Here is a 14,998-nt window from a genome sequence, read left to right on the forward strand (position 1 = left end):
CCTCATTAGTGTTTATGAGTTACAGCCCAAAGGTTATTCAAATTCCTTCAGCCCAGTATTTCAACTAAAGTTAGCGGACAGTCTTTAAAGCATGGGTATTGAATAAATTAAAAAACAAATTGATTGATTGAGAAAACAATCTGAACACAATGTTAATTTAGTAATTGTTCGGGACCTTTCAATCATACCGCATGATTTTCATCAGGAGTTAGAGTTTGCCTAGTTGTCAAGAAGTTCAAATGTTTTCTTTGCACTTCAAAGACTTTTTGTCCATGTTGGCTTGGAAGCTGAAGTTCAGAGTTTATTCTTGACTTTAGAAATAGAAAGTGATTTAAAAAATCTCAGCATGAGATCCATTTAATAGCCGTTTTTCCTGATGAGATCTGTGTGTAAGAAGGAAAACACAAACTCTCCACAGCTGGAAAGAATGGATAAGTCCAAAAAAAATGTATGTAAGATGGGTGTATGTAACAGAGTCTGACTATATTATTTACCATGAGGAGAGCCTTTCATTTTAGTCACATAGGCATTAACAGGATGGATGTCAGATCGCTTTTGCATTGGTAAACAAGTCCAAAGGAAATTTTTGCCAACGGCTGTAGTGATTCACAGCTCTTTCATTACTGCAACAGATATTATGAAAAAGACTACTGACAGGATATAGAGCACTTACTGTGGATGTGAGTACATATGACACACCACAATTAGGTGATTAGTCAGCCCTGTAAAATATGTTTCTAAATAAATGCTCTCTGCAAAGTGAGTCACCCATTTATTCATTTTCCTATTGTCAGCCAGCCAATGCAGACATGATGCTTCCCCAGATGTTAATAACACAAAGCGTGACACGTGCTAATGGTGTGGCCTAATCATATGCTTTCAAGATGTGAGACGATAAATACAGAGACAGATGCAACTTGTGGAGTGACATGGTGGAAAGATGTGTTGATGCAAAATTCATCCCTGCTTCATAACTTATTCATTCAAATGCTTGTTTTATAGGCCTCTGTTGGTGAATAATAACTTAAGAGCTTTTTGAGATGAGCAACAGATCGATACTCTTTCATATCCCAGGACTCTAACATGTCCATGAATACTTTACAACTCTGTGTTTCAGAAACCGCTATTTAAAACTCCACCATGATGCAAGTTGAGCATCAAATATGAGAAAAACATGGATGTTCATTATGTGTATTTCTACTTGCTGCTATTTTTGGTTTTCAGAGTTCAAGAAATCAGATGCATGCACAATGAATTTTGGTTTCCAAAACAAGTTTTAAAATGGCAAAAAAAAAAAACTATTTTACAACAAACAAACAAAAAAAGAGCCAAGTATAATATCTGACTGACTGGATAGTTTATTGTGTTCTTAATGCTTTAAATATATGTACATCTTATTTGATGTTTGTATGTTGTATATTCCTACAGAGATTTATAGTTATTTATGCTGTAATATTCATATAGAGTCTGTCTGAAATGTCTCTCTTTTCACTGTTGAAAATTATTTTGCTGAGGTCCAACAATAAGGTTTAATTTCAGTGTAATTCAAGTTTGACAGTCAAGTTTCACTTTTTCCATGGCTATCCTGTCACCTCCAATGCAGATGAAAAAATATGGAACATTCCTGGAACAATATCTTTATCATTTTATCCGTCACTTAACACCACAGCTTACAAATTAAGAAAACAGGCCTACTCTGAGTCTCCAGTAAGACTCTTCAGTAATATTTAGCCAACCTAAATGCACCAGCTGGAGGGTCAGGATTCAGTATTCCCCGTGTACAGTATGAACATCAATCATAATTAGCTTTGTGTGCTGTAGGAGTGATATCCTTAGGGAACGCTAAATCAAATACAATTAATGACTCCTGGTTTTATCCCATTTCATGTTATTTAATTTCCTTTAACGTTACGCAGAAGAACTTTATTTAATTTCCTTTAACTTTACGCTTGAGAACTTTTCGCATGCACGCGCATCCCCCCATCCCTCACTATCGGGAACGAGCGCCCCTCTCCTCCCCCTCCCTCCCTCCCTGGGGCGGAAGTGGGTCCATTTTTTCTCAGTCGGATAAGAGCGGCTCGAGGAGCTGCAGCCCGAGCAACACGCGCCCACGAGAGCGCACACCTTAATGTTTATGTGAATGTTTAATTCTCCGAGAGTAAACAGCTACAACAACAGCGGAGTAAGGGACGTGGAAAAGAGACCCATACGGTCGTTGGACCGAGTTTTTTACCGGTTGTAGGGCGCCGTTGTTCCGCGCTGTCGGAGGAAAAAACCCCGTGCGCATTCCTCCACGCAGAGAGCCAGAGAGTGGACGGGGAAGGAGAGCTGGAAGCGGCCTCTTCACACGGTGGACCCCTCAATTCACCCGCAGCCGCTTGTTACAGACGTGCTGTCTGGTAGTTTTGGCTCTATCTGAGACTCTCTGTGTTTGTTTTTGACGCCCTAATGACCCACAGCACATTATGAGGTCGTTGCTTTGATGAATAATTTACGGTCTCTCGGTCCGAGGCTCTCGCTGCGACTGCCAAGCGTCCGCTGGCTGCGCCTGACGCCGCCTGAACGGGCCCCGATGGTGGACTAGAGTGAAAAGCCACAACCTCAACACGGACTTAAATTTGGAGAGCAGATTTTTTTTTTTCAAAAAGAATAATTCTTCAGTACTCGTCTGGGTGCTGCTTTGAAGCGCGGAGCTCCGTAGTCATGTTGCCGAGCCGGTGGGGGAGGAGAGACGGAGCCCCCAGTACTTCGACGCCGATCCAGTGTCACTCCAGTTGCGGGTTTATTTTATGAGCCTCAACAAAACACCATCCGACACTTTTTCCCCCTCAGAAGCGCCAACATCACCCATTGTCATCTTGTTGGTCATGTAAGAATGACGCGGATGCTTCTTGCTACAACGCCTTTATATGATCTCAGCAGCCTAAGTATCTTCTTTATACCTCAATCTTTAAATAACTGTTTTGGAGAACTGGCTACCTCCTTGTTTTACATCAGATCTGAGTTATATAATACAGAGAAATATCTGTAAGTCGATGAACTCCGTTTTCACTGAACTGACTTAAATACCTCATGAATCTACCTCAAATACCAGATTGTTTTCCACATAACACAACGGGCCGATGTGTCCCCAAATGAATACCTCAACTGTAAACTGAGCCTGTGTTTCAGTCACACTGCAGATGGCTTCGTTTCCAGACTCGGACCTGCAGACGTGCCCGCTCTGCAAGGAGCTGTGCGGCTCCTCTGCTCCCATCTCCTCCAGCTCTTCTACCTCTTCATCGTCCTCACATACCTCGTCCTCCTCCAGCCAGACCACCAGGAGGCTTCACGTCCTGCCCTGCCTCCATGCCTTCTGTAGGCAGTGCCTAGAGGGCCAGCGCAGTCCCGGGGACCCGCTGAAGCTGCGGTGCCCCACTTGCGACCAGAAGGTGTCCATCTCAGAGGCCGGGGTGGACTCCCTGCCTTCCTCCAACTTCCTCTTCAGCAACCTGCTAGATGTGGTGGTGAGCTCCGAGGAGCAGATCCAGAACAAGAACGGCCACCATCACCACCGGGGAGGCTTAGGTGGTGGCTCCTCCGGCTTCCATCACCCCCATGGAGGCCTGCTGCACCAGCACCACCTGGGAGAGCCTCAGTGCAGCTCCTGCGATGAGGAGAACCAGGCCACCTCCCACTGCCTCGACTGCCAGGAGTACCTGTGTGACAACTGTGTGCGGGCACACCAGCGGGTGCGGCTGACCAAGGACCACTTCATTGAGCGCCTGGGAGAGAACCTCCACTTGGGCCGGGTCAACGCCAACAGCAACCCGGGCCAGCCTGGGGTGTCGGTGTCCCTCGCCCAGTCCCTGCAGAACAACTTCGCCCTGTTGTCTCTGTTCCAGGATCGCATGAGCTTCTGCCAACACCATGACAATGAGGTGAGTGGAGCACAAGAATAACACTGAAACCACATAACCTGAGAGGATAGAAACACAGCTGCATGTGCTCATTCATATGATTAACCAATAGTTGAAATAAAGGCACATCACACACAAGTACTTAATCTATTTTGACACATTTAGTGGTGCCTTGGCATCTAAACCTACCCCACTGGTCCTTTGGTGTTTGTAGTCTAATAACACCATATTTATTGTGCAAAACACACACGCACACATTCACACACACACTATAGTGTAATAGTATTATGTGTGTAGTATAGAACCATACTGGGGGCCATATGGCCTTAGGTTCAAAGGGAGCTGAGTGGCTCTTCACCTAGTTCCCTGGAGACGAACAGGCACGTGTGCTTAGCTGGATGTACACACACACACACACACACTGCATGCACGCACACACTTATATGCATAGACACATGCAGAGTCTGGTTAATCTGTACCACACCATCCATTCAGGGCAGAGAGAGGCCCCTGTAGTAACTGCACACATGTTTCTATGACTGTTAGAAGTCCTATGCATGGACGTATTATAGAGATCTAGCTTTTCTCTGATAATGGGAAAGACAAGTTGGAACTCGGGGCCCAAAGTTCTTTTTTTTTTTTTGGACCATGTGATCTGGGAAAAGGAAACTACAAAGGCCTATAAAACAGGAAACCAGCTTTTTCTTGGTTTAGTCATATGGTCAGGAAGAATAACAAATAGCATTAGTAGGGGGTCTTGGAATGTAATTTTTCTTCTGGTTTCTGTTGAGGAGCTCAAGGAAGTTTTCCCTGCCACTGGATAATACACTACTAGGCCCCTAGAGCGTGAATAAAATATCAATCAGTGTCCTATCAAAAAGCTCTGGTGTTGTTATATCTGCAAATGTGGCCAGTAAAGTTAGTAAATGTTCAGCAGATTGACAGTTTCACACAGAACGTTTGCTTAAACACTTAAGAATTCATTTATAATGAAATAGTGCAACGCTACTGCAAAAGTTAGTCATATTAACTTCCTCGCATGACCAATTAACAGACTTGAGTTACACACCAGTCCTTTAGGTTACAGTGGCACATGTACACTTGACACCCTGTTAATAAACATGGAGTCAAACACTGGAGACTTGACAGGACGCCATTTGTTGTGAACTGAATCTTGAAAAACTTGCTGGCGCCGGCCACTGCCATTCAAGTTTTGTGTGTTGTGACATGTGTGACATGTGAATGATGAGAAACATTCACCTTTATGCAAATACACCCTGACTTGCTCGCACAAAAACCCTCAGTCCGGCTGGTTTTTAAAGAAAAGCCGATCGTCGTCGTCAACGGCTTCCTAGATCTCTACGATATAACTTTAACGTGCTGCGATGCATGAAAACACTTTGCTGAGTAATAATCAGTCATCATGAAGTGAGTAATTCAGCACTAAGCACCCAATCACCAAAGCCCAGTTCAGATTTCCAATTTAGTTTTTTAGTGGATCCCCCCCACCACCACCACCACCACCACCACCACCGCCACCAACCATTCCTTTTCCCTCATGCACACCCCCCATCCAATGCCAGTAAATGGGTGGGTGGGTTCACTTTTCCAGTAAGAGCTTCATTTCCCAGTAATGCCTCACTCACTCACTCACGCACTCCAGCCCTGGGGGAGGGAATGACACAAGAGAAGGCTAGTCTTTCTTTACCTGTGAGCACTGAGCAAGCAGAGTCATTGTCCGTCAACCAGCTCCACATCCATCATATGTTAAAATGGGTCCTCCCAGTCACTCTGTCAGAAAGACCAGACTGTTTGCAGTTCAGTCGTTTCATATTTGGTAATGATGTGTCATGGATTCATGCAAATTTCCTAAATACACAAGTTACAGTTTCTTAGTTTGTCTTTCTCACAAGCCTGCTGGTTTATTCAGAAACCTGTCATTCCCTTGGGTTTGAGCGTGCCTCGGGTGTCGGCACTGTATTGTTTTAGCCCACATTGTCTCAAACAGTCGTGCGAATAGTTAGAGAAAAGACCTTGTTACTATTTTGAATGCTATTGTCCAGCAGAGCTCCAACCAGATATTTCTGCCTGCTAGTTTTATGGCTTGTGGGAGCAGGTTATTGGAGAAAGCCACAGAGAGTTTTGTTGCGAGAGCTGGTTAATTGCACACAGTAAGGGGTCTGAGCAAAACTGTTTTCTGTCTCAGTGCTGCTGCAGTGCGATGTGTAATTCCTAATTTTAATTATATGTCATGCTATTTAATCAGTTTTGCGGTTGTGTAGAAATGGTTGGCTGGTTTGCGTTCTGGATTCAGAACATATAAACTACTGACCAGGTATTTCCTCTCGTGCAGGCACAGAGCTTGCACGCATGTCGGCGGTCAGCTGGCCGTCAGCTGTAGCCTCGCTGTTTATTCAAGTGCAACTCTTAACAGAAGACACAAGGTGCTGCATTTGTTTTTGTCTGGGCTAGTTCTTTGAGGTCGGCTCGGTGTGTCGGGGCCCTCATACCAATATGAGAAGACATTCTTGTGTAAGTTAGGGAGCAGAGGTTTTTTTTTTTTCTTTTCCAGGAGCTGGGGTCTGTCCCCTCTGCAGTGTTATGTAAGCCTGCCGAGGAATTTTCTCCTCTCCCAGGAGATGGTGGTGATGATGGTTGCTGCTCACTGCGCTCACCTAGACAGCCGAACAATCTTTTTTGTTGGGTTAATGTGAAAATGAAGAGTTCAGTCCCTTGTGTCCAAATGGAATACCAGAATCCGAATAAAGCCAGTAAAAGGCCCAATAAAAAGGCTAATTGTGTCCCTCTTTATTGAGGATGTTTGACCCACAAACATGGAGTCTGAGGCGATGGTCATGGATTGTAAAGGGGTGCAACAACAAATAAAGGAAAGCCTGATTACCATTAGCGTAGTAAATATAACCTGCAGAAGTTATGTAAAATATTCTTTTTAACATACGTAAAAGGACTTTGCATTTAAAACCCAGTTGCTTAATTATTTAAACAATGTACAAAAAAAAGTGAGCCGTTGTGTGTTTGTTTTAACTAATATTAGCTACACCTGCGCCCATCCTGCTATGAAAAAAATGTTTGCTATGAAAAGAGTCTATAATGACATACAGTAAGTCATCTCTGACAGTGTAAAATGTCATTGTAATAATATGTGACTGACGAGCTGATGGTATTGATAGCTGTGGGCTGCAGCTTCTGGTAATGCTGACAAATAACTTTTAGATCTTGTCTGATGATGTTAAAGCTAATTATGTCAGACCGGTGACCCCTGAATGATTTTTGATGAAGCTCTACACTGTAGCTGTCTGAGCCAGCGTTCACAACTGTGAATCCTAAAAGTCCCAGTTAATATTAAAATATTGATGTAATAGAGGGCTGCTAATTTACATGATCGATTTATCTGCTGATCATTGTCTTGATTGATTATTTGGTCTATAAACTAAAAAAGGTCATAAATAGGTATAAAAAATGTCCTGAGGCAATGTCTTCAGTTGCTTGTTTTATTCTTTTTATTACACCATGGAAAATAAAATGCAAGCTTATATGAGAAATTGAGCCAGTTGATCAGCTACATTGTCCATCTGAACTGCAAAGACACTTTCATTTTAGTAACAAAACTATGGAGAAAACAGTTTCTTTCTCTAAGTTATCTGTGATGGAGCCTGCAAAGATCATGCTAGCCAGACAACAGCTGAGAGTTTCATTTTGTCCTCTGGCCAATGTACAGTATCATGTTAATTGACTACAGCTGATAAGATTTGCCAACGACAACTGCTGACATTGGCAGTTGCTGGCTAAAAATAGGAGTCCTGTTTAATAAGTACATATGTATTGCATGATTCCGTTTTTGGAAATCGATAGCACTGTTAAAGTTAGGAGTTCTGGTAAGACTGATATTGTTAAAAGAAATGTCTAAATCCCTCAGTTGATTTTTAATGAATGGAGAGAGGGTTTATTGTTTTTATCCCTCTAAAACTTTGGGCTTTCTTCCATTTCTGTTCACACAAATAATCTATAATTTTGAGATAACTAATTGTTAATGTACACACTTCAATTTAAGACAATTTGGGAATCAAAAGTATCAACCTCATTGATTCACAAATGATGGACACAGAAGCAAAGTGGCCAGATTGCTGGTAAAGCTGAAGGTTTCAGTTAAAAGATAAGCCTCCTTCGCCTACAAAGGGAGTAGGCTGCACACTGACAAGAATTTACAGGGTGTGCACACACACATACACACACACACACACACGAGCGAATACGCTGGCCTACTTCAACAGCATAAATGTCAGTTGTTACTCATCTGTAGCACTGGCAGTCAGAGTGTGTCCCACGCTGTGTGTGAAGTGGAAAGGGAAAATTGGATTACATCAAAAGAGTGCCCTCTGCTCGCTGTGATGTCACCCTCCAACATACGAATACATACGCAGTTCCTTCTGAAAGACAGCTAATGATATGATAATCCTACAAAATGTCACTCTGTGCTTTAGATTAAATTGTCGTCACCGTGACTACGCGTCCGGCTGTGCACGTGCGTTGCTTCTCAACAACAAACACACACACTCGCACACTAAATAGTCTTGGGGGTGGGGGTCACTGGAGCAGGCTGAGAGCGGATAGAAAGTGGTTGCCGGGTGCTGAGAGACTAAAATGCATCATAGTATAAGGATGAGGTGAAGTTGAACTAATCAGTTTAATGCTCTTCTGTCTCCTCGGGGATCATTTTTGTCTAGCGTAAGGAAGACAGCGGGATGTTCAGCTGCAGTAGAAGGTCCAGTTTTTGTGTAGATTATCACATATTTCCACATTTCCACTTTCTGTGGAACTTTACTGCTCCATTATCTAGTTCTTTAGAGGCAGACTATCACTTAAAACATATGCTGGGCTGGCTTTGTGATCACCAGTTTTACTCCCCCTCTCTGGAGCTCGCTTGCAGAGAATGTTTGTAAGGAAACCTAAGCCAACACTGACGCTGATACAAGGCCAGAGGAATTCCTGTAACTTGAGTTTATACCTCCTGGGTTCTCTTTTCCCCTTCTCCCTCTCTCTCTCTCCCTCACTCACTCACACACACACACATACACACACTGGGTATTTCCTCTGCTGGCTCCTGCCTTTCTCATCAGTGCTCTCTGTCTGCTCTGTGTCAGAGACAATGGACATTATGGATGCAGAAAGTCTCCTCAACATGATTTAGCAGCTGTTGCTGTTGAGGGGCAAGTGATTACTTTTCATCACTCCTGGAAGTATCGGTGCGAGTGTGTGGCAGCAGCGTTTTCTTTTCCAATAGCATCTCCCATCTGTAGGTAGTTATCCTCTGAAGAGGATTTTAGTGTGTGTGTGTGTTTCTACACAGCCAGCAGAGTTGGATTATATGAAGTTGGACTTCCAGGGTTTTAATGCGCACCATGTGCCCAGTAATTAGAGAGCATTCCCTGTTTCCTGTGTGTTGTGAATGTGTTTCATGTAGGCTAAGGGGGAGTGTGTATGTGTGTGTGTCCTAGCTTTGATGTCCATTTGAGCACTTTGAGCCATATAAATTTAATGGACAGAAAGGAAGGCATTTATCACATTTTCTTTGGCAACAGGATTTAAAACCCATTCAAAGCTGGAACCTGCCGCTTCCTACTCCGTGGCCGTGCACAAATGGGCTTTTAATTGGCCATTATTTGACCCCACTCAACGTGATTGTGCTGTTAACACATTTGACATAAAAACTCTCAACCCTGTTTGGGGGGACACTCCACAGCTTCTAGCCACAATCCATCCATCCTAAGTGTTTTTAATATTAGACCAAGACTATGCTGGTCGGGAGCAGTTGCACATTTGCTGTAGTTTGGCCATGCTGTGCACTCAAGCTTCAGACAGATTGCTACACTCAAGATGCTGTTAAAGGAGTAGCTCTACATTTTTGCTGGCCATTTTTGGATGCAGTTTTAGATTTTTATATGCATTTTTCTTACTGTTTTAGGCAGCCAGAGAAGTTTAATACATCAAAGTAAGGGAAACTGGCTCAATTTTTGCGTCATATTTCTGTTGTTTACCTGCCAATTGTTTTTAAACTTCATGGATCTATTACTCAAACCTGCCCTCCTAGATGACATTTAACTGTCTCACCTGTACCTGAAACGGTACAGCCCCACCAATGCATTGTTTTGGCTACTCCTTTATTTTGTCTGTCAGACAGTGTCCCTTTTTTGTTAGAGAACTTTGTTTTCTTTGTGTTATGGGCGATGCTACATGTGACAGGCATTTGCTTTTGTTGATGTCTGCATGGGCTTGTATAACCAGACCATTTCCTGTAAAGGTCACGCTCTTTAGGCCGTCAAGTTGGTATGCCTGCCATGTACATGTGTGTGTGTATATGCACGACAAACAGACCATGAATATATGAGGGCCTCAGGACAGAGCAGCATACAAAACAATGGATGTTTGTAATCTGTCCTGCGAATGTACTGTATTTGTGGTCACCCAGCGCTTGATGTGGGAGTGTGAATTAAGTAAGTGGGGAGTTTATTATGCTCGCTAATGTCACAGTAACTAAGAATAGCTGGTTTGTGACTGTACACAAATCCGCATTTGTTACATTTCAGCTGCTCCACATTTCATTCACATTGCTTCTTCATTTCATCCCTTGTTTGCTCGAAGCTGCGACTCCCTCTCATGTTTCCCCCTCTTTCTCCTCTTCACCTTCTCATTGTTGTCAACCTCCTTCTTCTTCTCTTGCCCCTGATTTTTATCTGCCCCCATCTCCCTCCCTTTCATTTCCTTTTCTCTTCTTTTTTTTTTTTTTTTTTTTACAGCTCAAGTATTAAGCACAGACAGTCAGTCACATGCTCGCTGGGTAAGGAGGCCAGCTGACTGTGGTTTGTTTTCCTTCTCCGCTCTAAGGCCGTCCAATCAGATCGTCGGCTTACAGCCACCGCCCCCCATGTCGTATCTGGCAGTGTTTCAAAACATCTACAGGCATGTCCGTGTGCATGTTGTGTCCGTGGCAACAAGCCAACAGGGGTTGCCACGAGAGGGCGGGGCAGCGGCGGAGGAGGAAGGAAAACTGCAATGAGAGAGGAGAAAGAGAGTGATGGAGGGAACAGAGAGGGAAGGGAAAAACTATGTGAGCAAGATATGGAGGGTGCTTGGAAAAGATGAGAGTAGGGCTGCTCCCTACTTACTATATAGTGCACTATGTTAAACGTGTGAATTCTGACTGTCTGAATATATATATACACTATATTGTGTCCTCAAAAAACTCCACAGTTGAATGAAAAAGTAGGCACATAACGCTTCTTTCTGTTGTGTCTGTTATATACAGAGCAGTGAAGGAGTGAAGGAGGGAGTGATTTCAGGCTCAGCTTAGGTGTCTCTGGCTTCCATAAAAGGAGCTTTGGCTGGCAGATGGTCTTACTGGGATTGCTGGGAATGTTGGGATTGGGTATTCCACAGATTATCCGGCCTGGACATACCAGACTGGTTTAGGGCTGGTGCTGTATGTTTGGCCTTTTTAGAAGTGGGGTTAAATTGCCAATCTATCTTCTTCTCCATTGCACTCAACCCTTCATCCCAACAATAACACATGCACGTCGAAGCAAGTTTCCTCTCAAACATAGAGGAACGCTGGTTATTTGCACATTATTAATCTTCCTAATCCATTTTGCTGCGCTGGGAATGCTCCGCTGCAGTTGGTAAAGCTTTTTCTAAGTCCAGAATATGATCACTGTAGTAATTTCTTCATAGCGGAAGAACATTTTTTTTCAGCCTCCTGACACCTGCCTCTGCCTGATGTGTTGGAATGAGGCGTGTCGGTGTTATGCGTCTGTCATCACATCTCTCAAATGCTCGGCAGTCTTACCTGATGTGGCTTTTACTTATAATGAGGATCATAACATTGACTAAAATGAGCCTGAAAAGTGCAACACATTGTGATACATGTGATATGTGTGGACTCTTTGACGTGAAATCTCACTGAGGACTAAGATGTGATATGTGGTTCAAATTGGCTGCAGTTATTATTGTATTTTCAGTATTATATTAAAATAATTTTATAGCCCCAGTAAAGTGTAAAAAGAAAGCTCACACTTTCTTCAAAGCTCATCATGACTCAGTAAAGTAAAGATAAGATAAGATTATAATAATCCAACACTTTGCAGTCGGTGTAAAATTATAATCTGTAAATTGATAATTAGACATTTTATCCTAATGTCAGTTATAAAGATTGTACAGTAGCTCCTTAAATAAATTGGAGGGCCATGTATTTGTTTTTGACTCATTCTGGGCTGGAAGGGTTTATATAACAAGAGTAGTACTTGCTCCTCCCTCATTACTGACCGTTGATCTGCCCTTTAGCAAGGTACTCAACCGTCAACTGCCCAACCGTCTTTTCAGTCTCACAGGTGAGATTGTGTGTAATAAAATGAGTGGAAGCAGCCTACTGAAAATTTATGATCAATGAACCTACACCGGATAGAAAAAGTTGCTTTAAAAGAGCCATAGGCAGACATGAAGTCTATAAGTTTACTACATTTAATGTTGACTCTATTAAGCAAGATGTGTTTATTGCTTAAACAGGAACTTTGTTTTTTCCTCAAGCTGCAAACACACCTACATCTAACATCAGCTTCTTGTCTGTTGACTCAGAGTGTTTGTGGCTTATAAATTTCTGACCTTTCTTGTTTCTGTCTGTTGACAGGTCGGTAAAGAGCTCCTAGGCCAGAGGCACTTACATTGATTATGAAAAACAGTCTCTTGAGTATCCCCATTCTTACAAAAAACAAAAACCATACTTATAAAATGGTGAATATCAGGGATGTCAGCGGTTAACCATAAATTATTAACCGCTGAGAATATTTTTGACCAGCTACACCTGTCGGTCTATAGGGTAACTTGCATACACACTCTGCTAATAGCTAGACAATTAGGTGTTCACAACAACTGATATTCCTTTTGAATGGATAAAGTAGCGGTGTAAAACTGACCCCTACACAGAGTGTTACATTATGGGTTGTATGTAGCATTAATGTTGCCAGGCTAGCGAGTGTCTGTCAGTCTGTTTATAGTGAGTGTGTTAGAGTCAGTCAGCACTAAAAGTCTTTCGTTAGTCCAGTTTAATCTTGCAGGAGATTCTGGAGGTGAGTGTAAAGTGTTTTTTTTTGCCACGGACGAAATAAATTCATGAAGAATGAAAACGAGTTTAAAGCGTCTTCTGACGTCTCTAATGTGGAAACGAAATATGTCAAGCTGCCAAATACCACTGTCACTGATGATAAGGCGCTCAAAAAGAAAAGGGAGGTCGTCTTATAATCAGGGTCGCCTTATATTCACAGTATTATTTATATTCGTACCTCGAGCCCGAGTATGTTATGCCGTCGAGAGCTACTGTGACTAAACGCATTGAAAAACAGGATGAGATAAAAGTCAAGCTTGCTCTGACCACCTACTGCTGGACAGCTCTCACAAACGAAAGCTACGTCACAGCTTTTCCTAAAAATAAACAGGTTAGTTACCGGTCAATGGGTGTCGGTCTGTCGCAAACAAATTTAACCGAAACTGACATCCTTAGTGGGATTTAAGACCACATTTTCAAATTGTGCAACCCTTAGTAGAAACTATTTTTTGTATTTTTTCTTGGGTTTACATCTAGTAGTTTTTTGATCCCTCCAACCATAACCTCTTCACACTGCTGCTAGAAAAATACAATCCCAGAAACACACAGTCTGATCTCATCTCTAAAAATAAGCTCGCATCTTTCCTACTGTCTTCAGATTGGGTTACTTAAAGTACTTTCTTTCTAAAGGGATGTAATTGATTTATTTCAGTTCTTTTAAAAATAATATTATAAATAAATATTAAATTGCTGTTATATAATTTTAAAAATAAAGAGTAACTGTGTAACCTACATACAGTATACAACGGCTAAATAACTGTTTGGCAGTCGTGTCTTCTCAATTTGATAAATAAGATTTACACAAAATCACTTTAAATAGTGCATTTGCATGTAAATACAACATCAACAACATTTTTGTTTTCTGAAAGTCTGTTTTTAATCACATGTGCGGTTTATTTATTTCCTGTCCTAGATCAAGTTTCAAGTAACGAAAGCCATGATTCTGAAATGCATTGCAGAACATATTCTGAGTACATGTGAAATACATTTTTCTTGCATGTGACACTGCAATGTATAGAGTAATACGGAAAGAGTTGAAAAATAGCATTTGGACATGACCTCTGCAGATGTTAAAGCGTCTCACTGTCAGTGAAAAGTGGTTTAGTTCTTTGAGAGAACGTGCTTTCACAGTTCCCAGAGCAGCCCTGGTTTTTCTGGCACCACAGTGTGACATTACATGGCCCTTGTCCCTTCCCCCCACTCTGGTGTGCACGCAGGCAGCGAATGCTGCATGGAGCGATTTTACTGGCTAGTTGGGCTCGTGCCCTCTCCCCCAGTTCCCAGTGCCTACAAGGGGAGGGAGGAGAGGGGGCTGATCCTACTGCTGTGTGAGCACAAGGCCAGGCAGCTCAGAGTCATCATGCATTTTCTCTAATGTTGTTTTCCTCAGGATATCAGTATCTTGCTCTTGTCGAGCTGTTTGTGTGATGCTGTCATACACATTATAGATGCAACTAGCAGATTAAAAAAATATGAGTAATTCCCACACTTTTTATATAATGTTCCTGTCATCTGTAGTTTATAATTATCCATGAAATGATTGTACTCCTCATCATTTAACAATTTTACTTTTGTTATTTGGTGGTCTTCAGACAAGAAAAATTACTGAAATTACTGAAACGTTTCAGAATTCAGTCTTCTGCTGAAACGCACGTTGCTCATGCAGTTTTAGCCTAAAACATAAGGCTGCAACTAACAATTATTTCATTATTGATGAATCTCTTATTTGTATTTATGATTAACGCGTTATTTGTGTAGTTTATGATTTCCCAGAGCTGAAGCGATGTCTTGTAGTAGGTTGTTTTGTCCGACCAACAGACCAAAACCCAAAGGGTGTTAAATCTGCAATGATATAAAACAGAAAGAACATCAAGAATCAAGTAATCATCAGTAAATGACTTAAACTGAAAAAATTATGTTAAGAAAC

The 14,998-nt window shown here is 42.1% G+C and overlaps 1 protein-coding gene across 1 annotated transcript in view; it reads left to right on the top strand.

The window, feature by feature from the left end:
- The first annotated feature begins 2,045 nt into the window (after positions 1-2,045).
- The window catches only part of trim71 (tripartite motif containing 71, E3 ubiquitin protein ligase), a 33,908-nt gene continuing 20,955 nt past the window's right edge, over positions 2,046-14,998 (top strand). Inside the window, exon 1 of the mRNA XM_044335624.1 lies at positions 2,046-3,920. Within this exon, the coding sequence (XP_044191559.1) occupies positions 3,183-3,920 (738 nt within the window). The 5' untranslated portion in view covers positions 2,046-3,182. The remainder of the gene's footprint in view (positions 3,921-14,998) is intronic.

The sequence above is a fragment of the Thunnus albacares genome, chromosome 19 (assembly GCF_914725855.1).
Source record: "Thunnus albacares chromosome 19, fThuAlb1.1, whole genome shotgun sequence".
Classification (NCBI taxonomy): Eukaryota; Metazoa; Chordata; class Actinopteri; order Scombriformes; family Scombridae; genus Thunnus; species Thunnus albacares.